Here is a 14,671-nt window from a genome sequence, read left to right as displayed (position 1 = left end):
ATGGTACATTTAACTCGATAAAGTGCTTTCAGCAGTTATTAAGGTCTAGATTGGAATAGATTACACCATTTTCTGTGTGTTTTAACTTTGTGTCTATTACAGATATTTTCAGACTCGTCTGTCTTGCATCCTCATTGTTGAACTAAAGGAGCATTAGCATTAATTTATTTTGTACTTCTATTTTGGTGAGATTCATTGCTTGGGTCGGAGTTTAGGTGTTAGTGATAGGAAATGGAACAACTTCCCATTTTGGGCAACCAATTCCAGTATCACGCACTCCTAGGTTAGGTATAGCATAGTTTGGTTTGATAGGAAGTAAAGCTGTTTCTTCTCTGCCCCATCAACTCCAACCATGCTCCACCAGCATGATATTTTCCAATTCCCATACCAGCCTAGTCCCCTGAGAGTGAGAGTGACAATTAAGTACAATTCCAAGTGCAGAATGTCGTGTGGAGGTTCCTTTTATTATGTTTATTTTATAAAAAGGACTTTTGATTCAAATGCAAATTCTGACAAGTCTGATGCTCATATTGTAAATTAAGCCTTTTTAATGCCCAGACTCGACACTGGCCAAACCCACTTGAGCCCCTGTTGAAGACTCAGACCAGTTTGGAATCCTAAACAGAAAATGATGCATGAATTTCACACCCGACTCCTGCAGCTCTAAATAAATGCTGCTACTTGTCCTGCATCCCACGTCTGGCTTGCCTGCATACTGTGGCCAGTGCGTGGGGACCATCCGAAGTAATGGATATGAAGATAAAGCTGAATAAGCATAGGCGCACTGATGCCAGTCATTTGACAACTAGGTCTTTCTATTATCACTTTATCCATTGAACTGTCCTAATAATAATAGTAATAATAATAATCCTTGCATTTGATGTAGCACCTTATCACATCGTTGAGAAATTCTCAAATCGCTTCACAGACTATACTGGAAGGTGAATTGACTATATATTTTGTGGGTGAAAATTAGCACTGAAAATGAATAACCTCCACAAGAATCTGATGGTATATATAAATAATGACTATAAATGAGCGATACATTAAAGTTGTACTGAATTGCTACAGTTTGGGAAGTTACAGCTAAAGAATTATGATGCTGATCCAATATTTTAGGCTACTCAAATCAGAATCACAATCTAATGCTTGCATAAAGAGCTCAGCTTGCAAGCTGCAATCTTTTCTATTAACACTGGGGAAGCCAACAAACTGAATTCAACATTTTGCAAATCATTATAAATAATATTAACATTTTCACAAATTAAAAGAGGTTTATTTTCCACTTGCTTTCAAAGTTCTCTAAAGGGACTCCAACCAATACCAATCTTTGTTGAGTGAGTGAGTTCTTCCTGGAGATAACTTTCACTGTGTGTATTTTATAAGGTGCGAGAGATGAGGGTAACTTGCAGATTAAAAGGATGTTTTAATGCATTTTGAAAGTCTCCATTGGGAACTGTCAGATGATTTATGTTGGAACAGTGCAAATTAGCTGTTGCGTTTTACCTACATAACAACATTCACTCAATTTCTAATTGATTTCATTCTGTGAAGTGCTTCAAGACATTTCTGTTTTTGTGGAGCCATTATATGAATCTAAATTGGCTTCCTATGCTGATTTTCAGTAATCAATGTGGAAGAGACTAAATAATAATAATAATCCTTGCATTTGATACAGTGCCTTATCATGTTTGTTTAGTCACCGGGTGTCTGGCATGTGCACAAACCCATCACCATGTTTAAGAGTATGCACGCCAGATCGATTTAGATTTAATAATAATAATCATTGCGCTTGATATAGTGCCTTATCACATCATTGAGATGTCTCAAAGTGCTTCACAGAATATATTGTAAAGTGGATTGACGGTGTATTTTGTGGGCGAAAAAAGGCAACCAATATGATTGGCGATATTGTTTTTTGAGGGTATAGCATACCCTTTTCAGATGCCAGTTGTTGAAAGTTCATTCCATTTCTTTGTTAGGATTTATTCGACAATGACTGGTACAGCTCGCGGAATGTGGTTGGGCAAGCAGATATCATCGTCCTCAAATATTCCATCAATGACAAAGCATCATTTCAAGACGTGAAGGATAACTATGTGCCGATGATTAAGAGGATACTGAACCAATGGACGATTCCAGTCATAGTTGCTGCTGTTGGAGCAAGGCAGAATGGTAAGTGTGAAAACTGTGTGCTTGTCATTCAAATAGGGAGCAGGAAAATGTTGGTGTTATTTTCTATCAGATAATTATGCTAAAGTGATGATTTATACTTAACTAAAGTAAAACCTATAATTGATCAGAAACAAAAGAATCGATACTGTGCCAAGTCAACTTTCTTGGACTATAGGCTATTTTTTGCCAGTATTTTATATGTATTTAACGGATTATAATAACAGAAACACTTTGTTAAATGGTTTTGTGAGTTCAAACAGACAGCATTGGGTAGCACTGTAGTTTTTTATTGCTGTTGTTGAATTACACCAATCAGGAAAGTCCCTCTCTGATCCCTGGTCAGCTAATTTCCGTTGACATGGCAGTGGGAGACCTATAATTAGCTACAGCGCATCGCAGAGCTAGGAAGAGGAATAATCTGCCAGAGTTTCCGTTTTTGCTCTCCAGTGAGTTGCTATTAGAGGTGCACGTGCTTAGATGTCAGGTAAGCACAGAATTATGCTGGATTTAATGCCCCATAGTTCAATAACAAGCTAGCACTCATTCTCAAATGCCTGACATGACTTGCTCAGTACAGGAAGATTAGACATTTCAGTGGTGGTATTGAAGGATTGCTAGTGCCGTGGAACTATATCCTTACATGAATCACCACCATTACATAAACTGTAACTTAGCCTTTAATTTTGTCTTAAAAAGGACAATATATAGAGTTAGGGTTGAGTTAGCAACTGAATCTTTGAATCTTCCGGGAGGCTGTCAAATTAACTTTGTAGGAATGTCAGCTGGAAGCGAATTCATCCTTTTAACTACCATCAGATTCAGGAAGTTGCTTTCTCCCTGAATCACTTTTTTTTTGTTACATATTTGCAGTTCACACATTGCAAATTCTGAAAACCTGAATATTAAAATAATAAAGCATCATAAGCAACAGAAAATACTGATCACTGCAATATTAACTCCCAAAATTAATGTTAAAATAAGTGTTTAAACATGTGACACTTTCTGCTTATCCTTTGCTCCTATTTGTCAGATATTAATATGAATATTTATGTTTGCTGTTATTACAAACTAAAATGGTGATAACTCAGGGAAATCTGTACACTGATATATTCAAAGGTGCGTGCAAAAAAATTGAGGCTTGAAGGGTTATTGGGGTAAGGCAGGGCAGATGGATTGAATCAAGACCTTTCTCTGAGATCCGGTGCAGACTCGATGGGCTGAATAGCCTCCTTCTGTGTTGTCAAATTTCTATGCTTCTATGCCTCTGCAAATCTGGATCTGGGAGAATTATTTTGTCTGTTGTGATCTGCAAATTCATATCTTTACTGAAGAAGATTGTATCATCAAGAACAACAAATTACATTTGTAAAGCGCCTTTCATGTCGGGAGGACGTCCCAAGATGCTGAATTAAATTAAATTAGAAACAATTGTGCAATAAAAGTAGCAAAAAAAGCCTCAGGCGCTGGCTGACAGCATCACCATCCATGGTTGCACACTCCACCTTACTAAGCCAGTCTGGATCGTTGGCGTCTTGTTTGACCCTCAACTATCCTTTCTACCCCACATCCATACCATGATCTGTTCTGCCTTCCCCCACCTCCGCAAAATCACCCGGCTCCACCACTATCTCACACCGCAGGCCGTCGAATCTCATAGACGCATTCATAATATCCAGGCTTGACTATATCCTTGCTTGTCGGCCTCCCATACTCCCCCCTCCATAGGCTGCAGATCATCCAGAACTCTGCAGCTCATGTCCTCTCCTGCACTATCACTCCCATCTTTGCTCAACTCCACTAGCTTCCCATCACACAGAGGATACAGTTCAAGATCCAGGTCCTCACAATTGTGCACAGCAGTGTCCCACAAATAGTCGTGAATTGAGTGACCAAGTTATTATTTTTTTTTGAGGGATTATTATCAGGTGTGTGGAGTAAGAAAACTTGCCAAAGGTTTTGCCCTGCCGGGAATCGAACCCAGGACTCTCACTTACTAGGTGAGTGCTCTAACCACTGAGCTACAGGATCTCTGTTGTTGTTGTTAGTGCATAATGATTACTAATTAAATCCTTTTCAAGAACATCACCTTTGAAATAGATTAAGGCTTGTACTAGGTGTCTTCTGGATGGCATTAAGTTATATGTATAGATTTGCACAAGTCCTTTCCTTCAAACCTCAAATTGGGACTTTGAACTCAGAAAGCACTGCGATATTGGAAGTGCTGTCCTTCAGATGAAATGTAAAACTGAGGTCCCATCTGCCAGTTCAAGTGGACCTTAAAGATCAGTATTCAGTAACAATTGTTACCAACATCTTGCACTTTTCCAATCTTCTTAATGAGAAGAACAAAGTCTCTTTAAGAGATTTCCATGACCATGATGAAGAGCATTTTACTCAATTTTCTGATGACTGACTCCTCTTTCAAGCAATATTTAGAACACGTAGAGGCTTTGTTACGCAAGATATGCATTTCAGTGGGATACACGCATACTTTGTGGCTTGGCTCTCAGCTGGCTGCTTACAATCAACACAGAAAGGCTCAGTTCTATGTTATGTTTTGCTTTGTATATTTTGAAGCAATAACAATACAATGTTATTAGCAGAGCCCCGTTTCCCTCAGTTCTCCAGTAAAATTGTATTTAACTGAACATATTCATTTGAGAAATGGAGGAATGGTATGTTTGATTTTTTTAGTATGGTTAATACTTTGATGATTGATGCATTGGTTCGAAATGCTTTTGTTTTTCCCATTGAAAATCCATTCTCAATTTGAATTTTGAATTTGTTTTTCAAAATGGTCTAACTTCAGTGAGTTTTGGCTAGAGTACCTATCAGGATCTCTCTGAGGGAAAGGAGCATTAAATATAAAGATCTGTCATACCTAACAATTTATATTTGGTCATCCAAGTATTTGAAGCACACGGAAACTAATCACTGCGTATAGGAATCTCCAACCAAGTTCCAAATTTACATAGCTTTTCTGGTGTGGAGTGTGCTTTATCTCCCCAAATGAATGCACTCCGCTTATCTAATCCCAGAAATTTTAGGCACAGGTTGGTAAGAGCCAAGGCTTGGGGATCCCAAGGTGGGCATTGGGATACTGGTGGAGTTGAACCTTCTAAAACTGCACAGTTAACAATGAATGACATTTATCCTTTCTGCTTTTTGCCCAGCCAGCCTCATTGGGCTTTGGTTATAGAATTAACAGTCACCTAGTGGGAAGATTTGCAGACTGGAGTGACTGGTCTGCACCTCTATGTTCTGTTAATGAGACAGACTGGTAGGTTTATCATCAAAAGTATCTTGGATGAACTTTCCTGGCTCAAGTACCAAATTGCTAATATGTCACCATGGAGCCAACTCTGCCCTAAAGAAAACCCACTTAATTCCGTCAAAGAAAGGTGGCCAACTAAGAACAACCAAAATACATTGGTACTGATGGCAACTGTGAAGATGCCTAAAATAATAATAATCCTTACATTTAATATAGCACCTTATCACATATTTGAGATTTTTCAAAGCGCTTCACAGAATATACTATAAAGTGAATTGACTGTGTATTTTGTGGGTGAAACGCAGCAGCCAATTGTGCACAGTAGTGTCCCACAAACAGTCTTGAATTGAGTGACCAATTTGTTATTTTTTGAAGTAATTATTACCCCGGAAAAGTGATCCGCCAATCGACTAACAACCGGGTTTCTACTTACTGCTAGAAAACAGAGGCGTGAGGAGCAAAGAAACCTGTCCAATGTTTCCCCCTGACAGGAATCAAACCCAGGTCTCTCGTTTGCGAGGCGAGTGATCTAACCACTGAGCTACAGGACTCCACAAAATGTGGATGTTTTTATTAGCATCTTATTTTTTCACTAAAAAACACATAAGTATATATTTAAAATAAATAGTGAAATCTTGCATATTACAGCAAGTTCAAAGAGAAATGTTATGTCAGGTTATTTTGGTCGGTAAAGAAAGGTTGCAAGGAATTGCAATGTACTATTTATGGAGAGTAACAATATTCCAGTGGTAACATGAGCACTTCACAAAGTGTGAAACAACAAGCCCTTTCAGGTAACAAAGAGAGGTTACCTGTGACACAAGGGCATCAGAGTGGATGTGATATTTGGTTTCATATTTAGCAGTGCAAAAGAACTGCTTAGTAACCCAGATGCAGGCAAATGCTTGTGTTGTAGTGATGTATTATACATTTATGTTTAATATTATAATGAGACAGTGCCAAAAACAACAGTGCAAACATGCTAGCCTTTAACACAAATAAACTGTTGGATCGTGAGAAGAATTCTAGGGGGATTAAGTGGGAGGCAGACTAGAAAACTTTTTTTAAAAAAACGCTGTAGGAATAATAAATAGACAAATCCTTTGAGGAGAAAAAAAGTAGAATGACGAAAACTGCAAGGTGAGTGATACAAGGTCAAAATATCCCATGGCAAAATATCCCTTTTGGCTGCTGAGGGCTGGATGCACGATTTGAGAAACGTCTGCAGGTCGCATACGCAATATTTTTGTGTTTCCCTTCCAGAAACATAACATACCATTTACGGGTTATGGAGGGAGTGGTGGGCCAGATGAAATGAAGAGAGGGAGGGGATGAAATCTAAACTCGGATAGAATTTCTCCTACATTGTTAATCCAAATTGAGTGGATGGAAGAGTAGATGGGCCACATGCCCATTTTTTGTTCTATATTTTGTTACATTTGAATGTAATATATTTTAGATGAAATACAGGGCAGTACATATGCGGAAACTGGGTGATATAAACACTGGATATCCATGAAAAACAATCCAGAGAGAAACTTCTGGTTGATTTTCTCCAGTCCAATCAACAACAACAAAACATTACATTTATATAGTGTTTTTCATGTCCTGAGGACGTGCCAAGGACAATGAGGAGTTTGCACCCGAGCTGCAGGTTGGGATCAGAAAGGGGTGGAGGGCAACGGTGTGGGGGAGGGGGTTGGAGGAGGGAAGATGACTGAAAGCACGGTCAAAAAGGAAGGTCTCCAGATGGGCCTTGAAGGAGGCATGTGAGGGAGTGTGACGGAGGGGTTCCATGATGGAAGTTGGAGGCAGAAAGGCTGAAGGCTTGACTGCTGATAGTGCGGGGGACATGAAGCAGTCCAGTGTCTGCAGAACAGAGAGTGGGGACAGGTCGATAAAGTTTAATAGTTTGCAGAAGTAGGAGGGAGCACAACCGTGGAGGGCTTTAAAAGTGAGATCAAAGACTCTAAGACTAGTTGTAGCACCTTGTACCCCCGTGAGTCAGCTAATACTGCAGATTGGTACTAACACCCAGGATCTGTATAGCTCATTATTATGCTGTTCAGTGCTCTTGCCCAAATAGCTACAGAGATCAGCAATCTAGATCAATGTTTTTGTCTTTCAATCTGATTCATATGACAATTCACTATCCTTGCCTGTTTGTGGGATATTGCTGTGTGCCAATTGGCTTTTGCATCAGTGCCCTTTACAGTAAATCCTGTAAAGACCTTTGAGACATCTTCCTAGTATGAAAAGTACTATAGTAAATGTAAGGATTATTATTATTATTATACACGAAGGGGTGTAAATTGTGCTCTAATTCACCAACAAAAACGTATTCTTTGATTTCGCATTATTATCCAGTGGCAGAGATAGCAAATAAAATTGTCTTCTGTAATAAAATACTGGATGACTGGTACAACAAAGCAACACTTAACTAATCTTTGGGATCACTTGATTGACTGACTGTGCATCATTTGCTATCTTGCTCTGCTTCAATCCATCCCTTATCCTCCAAGTATTCTGTCACTCCTGTTGCTGTTAGCTTAAGTATTTTGGTCAGCAACGCAAGACTGAAAACTGTTCTTTAACTTTAATTGTATACAGAACAAGAATTGATCTGTAGGTAGTTCATTCATCTTCTATCTATCTTCTTCTATCTTTTATACTAATAAAATAACAACGTCTGTCTGTGTGCGCTTCAAGAAGGATCTCAATAACGGATTGACATAGAGACATGAATTATACCTCATCAAAAAGCTCTTATAACTGGGAGTGACATGGGCATATTTGTTTTGGGGTATCTCCCTATCATTCATGAGTTATGACCTAAAATGGGTTTCAGTTTTGCGTTTTTCGCTGCAGTTACACCAGGTGGCCGCCAAGTCAAAGTGGCGCTGCGGCATCGTGCAATTACACCTGGTGGCCGCGCCGGCTGACCATGGCGCTGCGGCATCCTGCGTCACCGAGCACGCACGTAGCCAAGCTTTGGGAACAAAATAGAGAACACAGACGAAGCTAAGCCCCAGCAACAACGACAAAATTATATTTTTAAAACGTCTTTCACATCAGGAGGACATTCCAGTGATTATAAATTATACATTTATATTTATCATTATAAAGACGCCTAAGCGAAAATCAAAGCTTTCAAGGACAAGTACATGTGTCTGCCTGTGTGTCAATCTACATTCCACATTGGATCCTGTGGTTGCAAACGTAGCTGCGACGGGTACAGCTAGTTAATAATTAAGAATGAGCCTTGTAACAATACCTAGAGCAGTTCGTGCAAAACATTTTCTTCAGTAGACTATTACACTAACCAATTCTGAGAGCATCTTTCAGAATCTCACTTCCTTTCCCCAGCCTGCCTCTTCGACCATGGCTTTGACCACCTTCCTACCATCCCCCGATCCCAGCCCCCAGCTAAGGGGGTTTTCAGAGACTTGGGACATTCTCCCGACATGCAAGGCACTATACAAATGTAATTTGTTTATGTTGTTTAAGGAAGAATTTTTTATAAATAAGAAAACGAATCAAGCCACTTGCTGATACAGAAAGTGAGAGGCTCCAGCATTTTACGTCACTGTCTGGCCCTTCATCAGTAGATTAACATTAACATAGATGGTAAGCTTATTTGCCGTACACCTGACTCTGCCAACAATTCTTCTTTATGCAAAGCTTCCTGAACAGTAATAAGCAGCTGGTGTAACAGCCACCCCTCCCAGTTCTTTTGAAGGTCCACACTTATGATCCTGCTGCGTTTGTTCTTCACAAATAAATGTCTTTTGGAAAATACTGCATTAGATATTCTCAATGTTCTTTTACAGTTTATTAAATGTTGTGTTGCATGTTTTCCTGCAGTGCTGCAAAATGCAATAGTTGGCTTATACCATAATACTGAACTAGTCACATGATGCCAGACACATTCAGCTCTTACCCATCATCCTTATTCGCCTTTCACCTAATTCACTCTACCCTGTTCAGCATTTTCATAGCAATAGAACAAAGTAAAAGTCTAACATTAATAATAAAATAATAATAATCCTTGAATTTGATATAGCGCTTTTCACGTCTTCTAGACGTCTCAAAACGCTTCACAGAATATAGTGTAAAGCGAATTGACTGTATATTTGTGAGCGAAACATTGCTTCAAAACAATAAGTTATAAACTGGGGATCAAATTTATGACATTTCATTACAGATGAAATGGGATAATGAGTGATAGTCTTGCCCTCCCCCACCCCACATACAAGAAGGAATACCCACTGTGTTGGGAGGGAGGGTTGTGATGGGATGCTGCACCATATTGGAACAGTTTGGGCACAACTGAGTTACGAGCACTGACTTTGCACACAACATGCAAACATCTGCACGCTGCATACAATTTTTTTGTGTTTCTGTTCTAGAAACATAACATTTACAGGTTATGGAGGGAGGTGGTGGGCCAGGTGAAATGAGGGAGTAGTTGGCTGGATGAAATCGGCCCATGGGCCGCCAGCTGGACCACCTTGTTCTAGAAGGTCTAGAAGAATTGTGCTGATATTCATCTTTGATCTTATATTTTCTAGCATCAACAGGTCCTTTCACAGGCATTCATACTGGAGCTCTTGTGCATTGATTGTATGTTGGTCTAGACTCCTAGACATTTTCTAGATACTTATTAGAATTTGATTAAAATATACAAAATGTTCAGCAGAGGGTAAAGAGATGAGGGAAGGAGGCAAAAAAAGAATACAATGTGTCCTGAACATAGATCTAAACAACAGAGAAAAGATTTACAGAGTAAAACTTTAGGTGATCTAATAGGACAATATAAAAAGTGAGATGTTAACTTCAAGAAGAGCCTCTTAATTTATTTCATATCCTGGTTTGAATTTAGGGAACCATTTCTTCAATGGTTTGGTGACACTGAGTAAATGTTTAGAAAATATTAAAGACCAAGAATGATTAAAAGGTCTGCAGTAGCTTTAAGATGTTCTAAATCACTGGGGTAGAATAACCCAGGATGTTAATGAAAGATTTCTTTGATTTAGGGTTGTTTTTCGCTGTCTAGAATGACGTAATGTGTTGGAATAGAGGAAATGCTGCTTTTTCACAAGAGAGATTTGGATAAAGGGCTTTTCAGCCTTGAAAAGAGATGTCTCGAAAGGGACCTGTATAAGGTGCTAAATGGGATTGAGAATAAATCCAGAAAATAGTTTCACATTTGGCCTATTCAGTCTCATTTTGGGACATCCTTCCGGCGTGAAAGGTACTATAAAATATAATTTGTTGTTGTTGCTGTTCTCGTGTTTTCAGACTATTAACTCTACTGTCTACTCATGATAGCATCAAACTGTGAGATGAGTATCCTGACCTCAAACACCAATCCTTAATACTCATTTCAGCTGTTGTTTATCTTCTATGTAAAGAAATACTTCCTGATTTTTGTCCTAAGTTTGCCTTCACAAACCCTAAACCAGTGTTCTCCTCTTGTCTGTGACCTAGGTGTATTCGATATTTTTCAAGGTTTACCGATTCTTTTCCCTTTTAGTATCTTACTAAGATCTCCTCTGAGATATCTTTCAAGGCTGTCATGTCATTAGTCATTACCATTTAGGTAACAATGATGAAATGCACCAGTGATAGGAGAATTCTCTATAAAATTCTCAGGACTATTTTCAGTGCAGTACTTTGTGTCCTCCTAAAATAATTTGCAAAGAGAGCCAATTTGATAACTTCAGAGAGTACTGAAAGAAACTGGGATGGGGAACTGGGTGGGGGAGCTCAAAGTGCATTTAGCACAGTGGAGTCAGACTGGATGGATTCTTAACATTTGCCCCTGAACATCCCTTAGGAATATTTGATTTAATTTGCTCTGATATCATGGAAACATTTAGTCATACATGCAGCCTTCTTTTTGTCAATAAATGTGATTTGCAAGTTTGGGTTAATTTACACATTTTTTTCATTCTTATTTATGTGCCAACAATATTTATTCACTAGACACAGTCAAGTTACTTGAGAAATATATGGCTGAGTGTAAATTACTGCAGCCGTTAATAATTGTGGCATGTGATGTTGAGCTTCACTGGGGCTTGAAAAGATAAACTTGGCTAAATGGGTAATTTGGGCAAAAACTCGAACCACATTAAGATTCTGCACCAACCTCAAAAATGTAAGATCATATCACAAGCTGAAAAGCATCTGCAGCTGGCCACAGTTATTCCAGTTAATAATAATGATCCTTGCATAGGATGTACTACCTCAAATGCCCTCTTTGCCAGTCTCCCCAGCTCCACCATGCACAGGATCCAACTGATCCAAAACTCCGCCACCCGCATATTCATCTGTACTAAACTCCGTACCCCCATCACACCATTCTAGCCAAGTTCCAATGGATCCCCATCACTAAATGGGTCAGTTTCAGGATCCTCACACTTGTTTTCAAATACCTTTATGCTCTCGCACCTCCACAACCCACAATCTGCTACCTCCGCTCGACTGGCTCCGACCTTCTACATGGCTCCCATGCCCTCCCTTCCACCATTGCTGGCCGTGCTTTCATCCACTACGCCCCGAAACTCTGGGACACTCTTCCTCTGTCGCTCCGCCTTGGCCCTTCCTTCCCGCATCTGAAGACCTTCCTGTTCGACCGTGCCTACTGTCAACTCCCCTTACCCCCGGCTCGGAGTTACGCCTTGCCACTGTCAAGGGCTCTGGGACACTATCCTGAGTGAGGACCGCTATATAAATGCAAGTTGCTGTTATCACTTTATTGAAATGTCTCAAAGCACTTTACAGGATTTGCTATAAAGTGCAGTGCAGTTGTAGGCAAACAAGGCAGCCAATTTGCACACAGCAGTGCCCCACAAAACAGCCATGAAGTGAATTCCCAGGACATCGGGAGAAATTCCCTTCTCTTTTTGAATAGCATTACAGGATCTTTAACATGACCTGAACAAGTAGGTGGGACTTTGATTTAACATCTGAGGGATGGCACCTCCAACAGTACTGTGCTCCCCAACAATGCACTGAAGGGTCAGCCTAGACTATGAACTCAGAATCCCAATGTGGGCTTGAACCCACAACCTTGAGACTCAGAGCTGAGAATGCTGCCAACTGAGCAAGGCTTTTATAGTATTCAACATTACAATAGCAAGTAGTTTTCTGATATTACATGAATGCATAGATTTGCATGATTTTAAAGCTTGAAAGATCTTTCAGTCTTCAAAGGGATCATGGAAATCTGCAAATAAGAATATTCAGTGGCCAGAAGTAGATTGATATGGAGATTCTTTTTATTTCCAGTTTCCATTCACTTTATGAAATGTATTTTTTAAAATTGTTTTTGGATCTTTTCTCACCTATTTTTTTAAAAGATTCCTTCCTGTTGCGACCCTCAGTTTTGTTTGTCAGTTATAGTAATAAAAATTCCTTCCTGGTGAGCAACATTGCTTCTCTCGCTCAAGCTGTCTGCCTGAATCATTGCTGTAAAGCAGTTAAACCACCGATCTTTTCATCTCCTTTTGTCTTCCCTGAAGTGGGGACCCACCTTTTGGGAGAATCCTTATTCTCATTTCCCTAAATGTAAGTGGGTGTGGCCTTTCACAAAGTGTGTAATGATTTTGTCATTATACATAAGTATAATTACCCATAAATTCCTAACTATTTTTTTCTTTTATAATTTCAAACTAAGCCCAGACCTCATCCACAAATACTCTGCCCTAAGCGAATGAAACAGAATAACCCTTTGGGACCTCGTGCTGCTGACTCAACACAAACTGGGATGTTACTGTGGTCTGAGGTTGGCTTGCACCCTTTATGGTGTATCGTCCACTTTGTGGGATAACTTATATTCACCGATAACATAAGATAAAGGAGAGGGAAACTGAATCTGTTTCTGTTGCCATCAGATTAAGTTGTTTTACTTGGATACAAAGGGATTTGGAGGCCAGAATATCACTTTAGCAAGCTATGCTCAGTCACAAGGTTTCCTTCATTTAACTAATGGCAGAACACAGAAGATAACATTTCACATGGCTGGATAATCTTCTGGTATTTTGTTCAAAAAACATGTCGAAGGAAACACTGTTGTTTTCATTTCTGACTTGGCAGTTAAAAAAACACAAAGCTTTATTATAATGCTACTCCCAGTCTCACAGGAAGGTGGTTTGCTCAAGCAAGTAATATGACTGCTTAAAAACTTAAAATGTCTACTATTAACTGCTCTCTTAGGAAATATTTGGGTTTCCTTGAAATAGTTCCCACTATGGTGGTTCATGACATGCATTTATTTTCTGCAAATTTCAGAGGGGTAAAAATTCCATTCAGCATTACAGCCAGTGCCTTTGGAGATGTGCGACTATACAGGAAAATCCCATTAATGGCCGAAATCACCAAAGGCAAAACTGAATGGAATTTTTATCCAGGAGTACTTTAATGTTTCAATCTGATAACTGAAAAAGCTTTTTGGGCGAGTATGGAATTTACTCTGATTTCTGTATGTTGCAAGAAACCTTCTCTAACGCAATTGTCAATATTTTCATCAATATCCTGGTAGTATATCCTGAAGCTAGAATTATGTGGCAAAAANTCAATGATTATTGCTTGGTAAACCTGCAGTCATTCTGTGATATTCCTTAATGCTCTTTCTAGAGTGTCAGACACTGAGAGTTCTGTATAAATCCATCCCGGGGGCACTCTAATTTGCTCCTCCCCCCCTCCCTCATTCAAGGCACATCTCGAAATCTACCTCATGCTTTTGGTCATCTTTCCCCCACCTTCATAGCCTCCCACCTGAGCTCGGGTGCACATCTGGTGGTGTTGGGGGTGTTTGAATCATCCTCCCAACATGAAAGACGCTATATAATGTAAATTGTGGTGTATTTGGAGTTGCAATTGCTAACAACAATAACAAAATTATATTTGTATAGAGCCTTTCACATCAGGAGGACGTCCCAAGGCACTGGACAGACAGAGTTATGGACTCAAGCTGGGGGTCGGGGTGGGGGAGGGTGGAGGACAGGGGGGAAGCAGGGAGATCAAAAGTACGGTCGAAGTGGAGGGTCTTGAGGTGGGTCTTGAAGGTGGCGAGGGAGGGGGTGAGACGGAGGGACTGCGGGATGGAGTTCCAGAGGGTGGGTGCCCGCCCACCACTAGAGGGACAAGCAAGGCGGGGGATGTGAAGCAGGTTGGAGCCCGCTGAGCAGAGGGAGCGAACAGGGTGGTAGGGGGTTA

At 39.9% G+C, this 14,671-nt stretch overlaps 1 protein-coding gene across 4 annotated transcripts in view; it reads left to right on the top strand.

Annotated features, from left to right (window-relative positions):
• Positions 1-14,671, top strand: part of rhobtb3 (Rho related BTB domain containing 3) — a 58,243-nt gene that overhangs the window by 10,047 nt on the left and 33,525 nt on the right. For all 4 annotated transcript variants that reach the window (XM_007893088.2, XM_007893086.2, XM_007893087.2 and 1 more), the window contains one exon: positions 1,983-2,175. In XM_007893088.2, coding sequence (XP_007891279.1) covers positions 1,983-2,175 — 193 coding nt within the window. The remainder of the gene's footprint in view (positions 1-1,982; positions 2,176-14,671) is intronic.

The sequence above is a fragment of the Callorhinchus milii genome, unplaced genomic scaffold (genome assembly GCF_018977255.1).
Source record: "Callorhinchus milii isolate IMCB2004 unplaced genomic scaffold, IMCB_Cmil_1.0 Scaffold1, whole genome shotgun sequence".
Classification (NCBI taxonomy): domain Eukaryota; kingdom Metazoa; phylum Chordata; class Chondrichthyes; order Chimaeriformes; family Callorhinchidae; genus Callorhinchus; species Callorhinchus milii.
The sequence above is the reverse complement of the archived record's forward strand: the minus strand, read 5'-3'. Positions and strand labels throughout refer to the sequence as shown.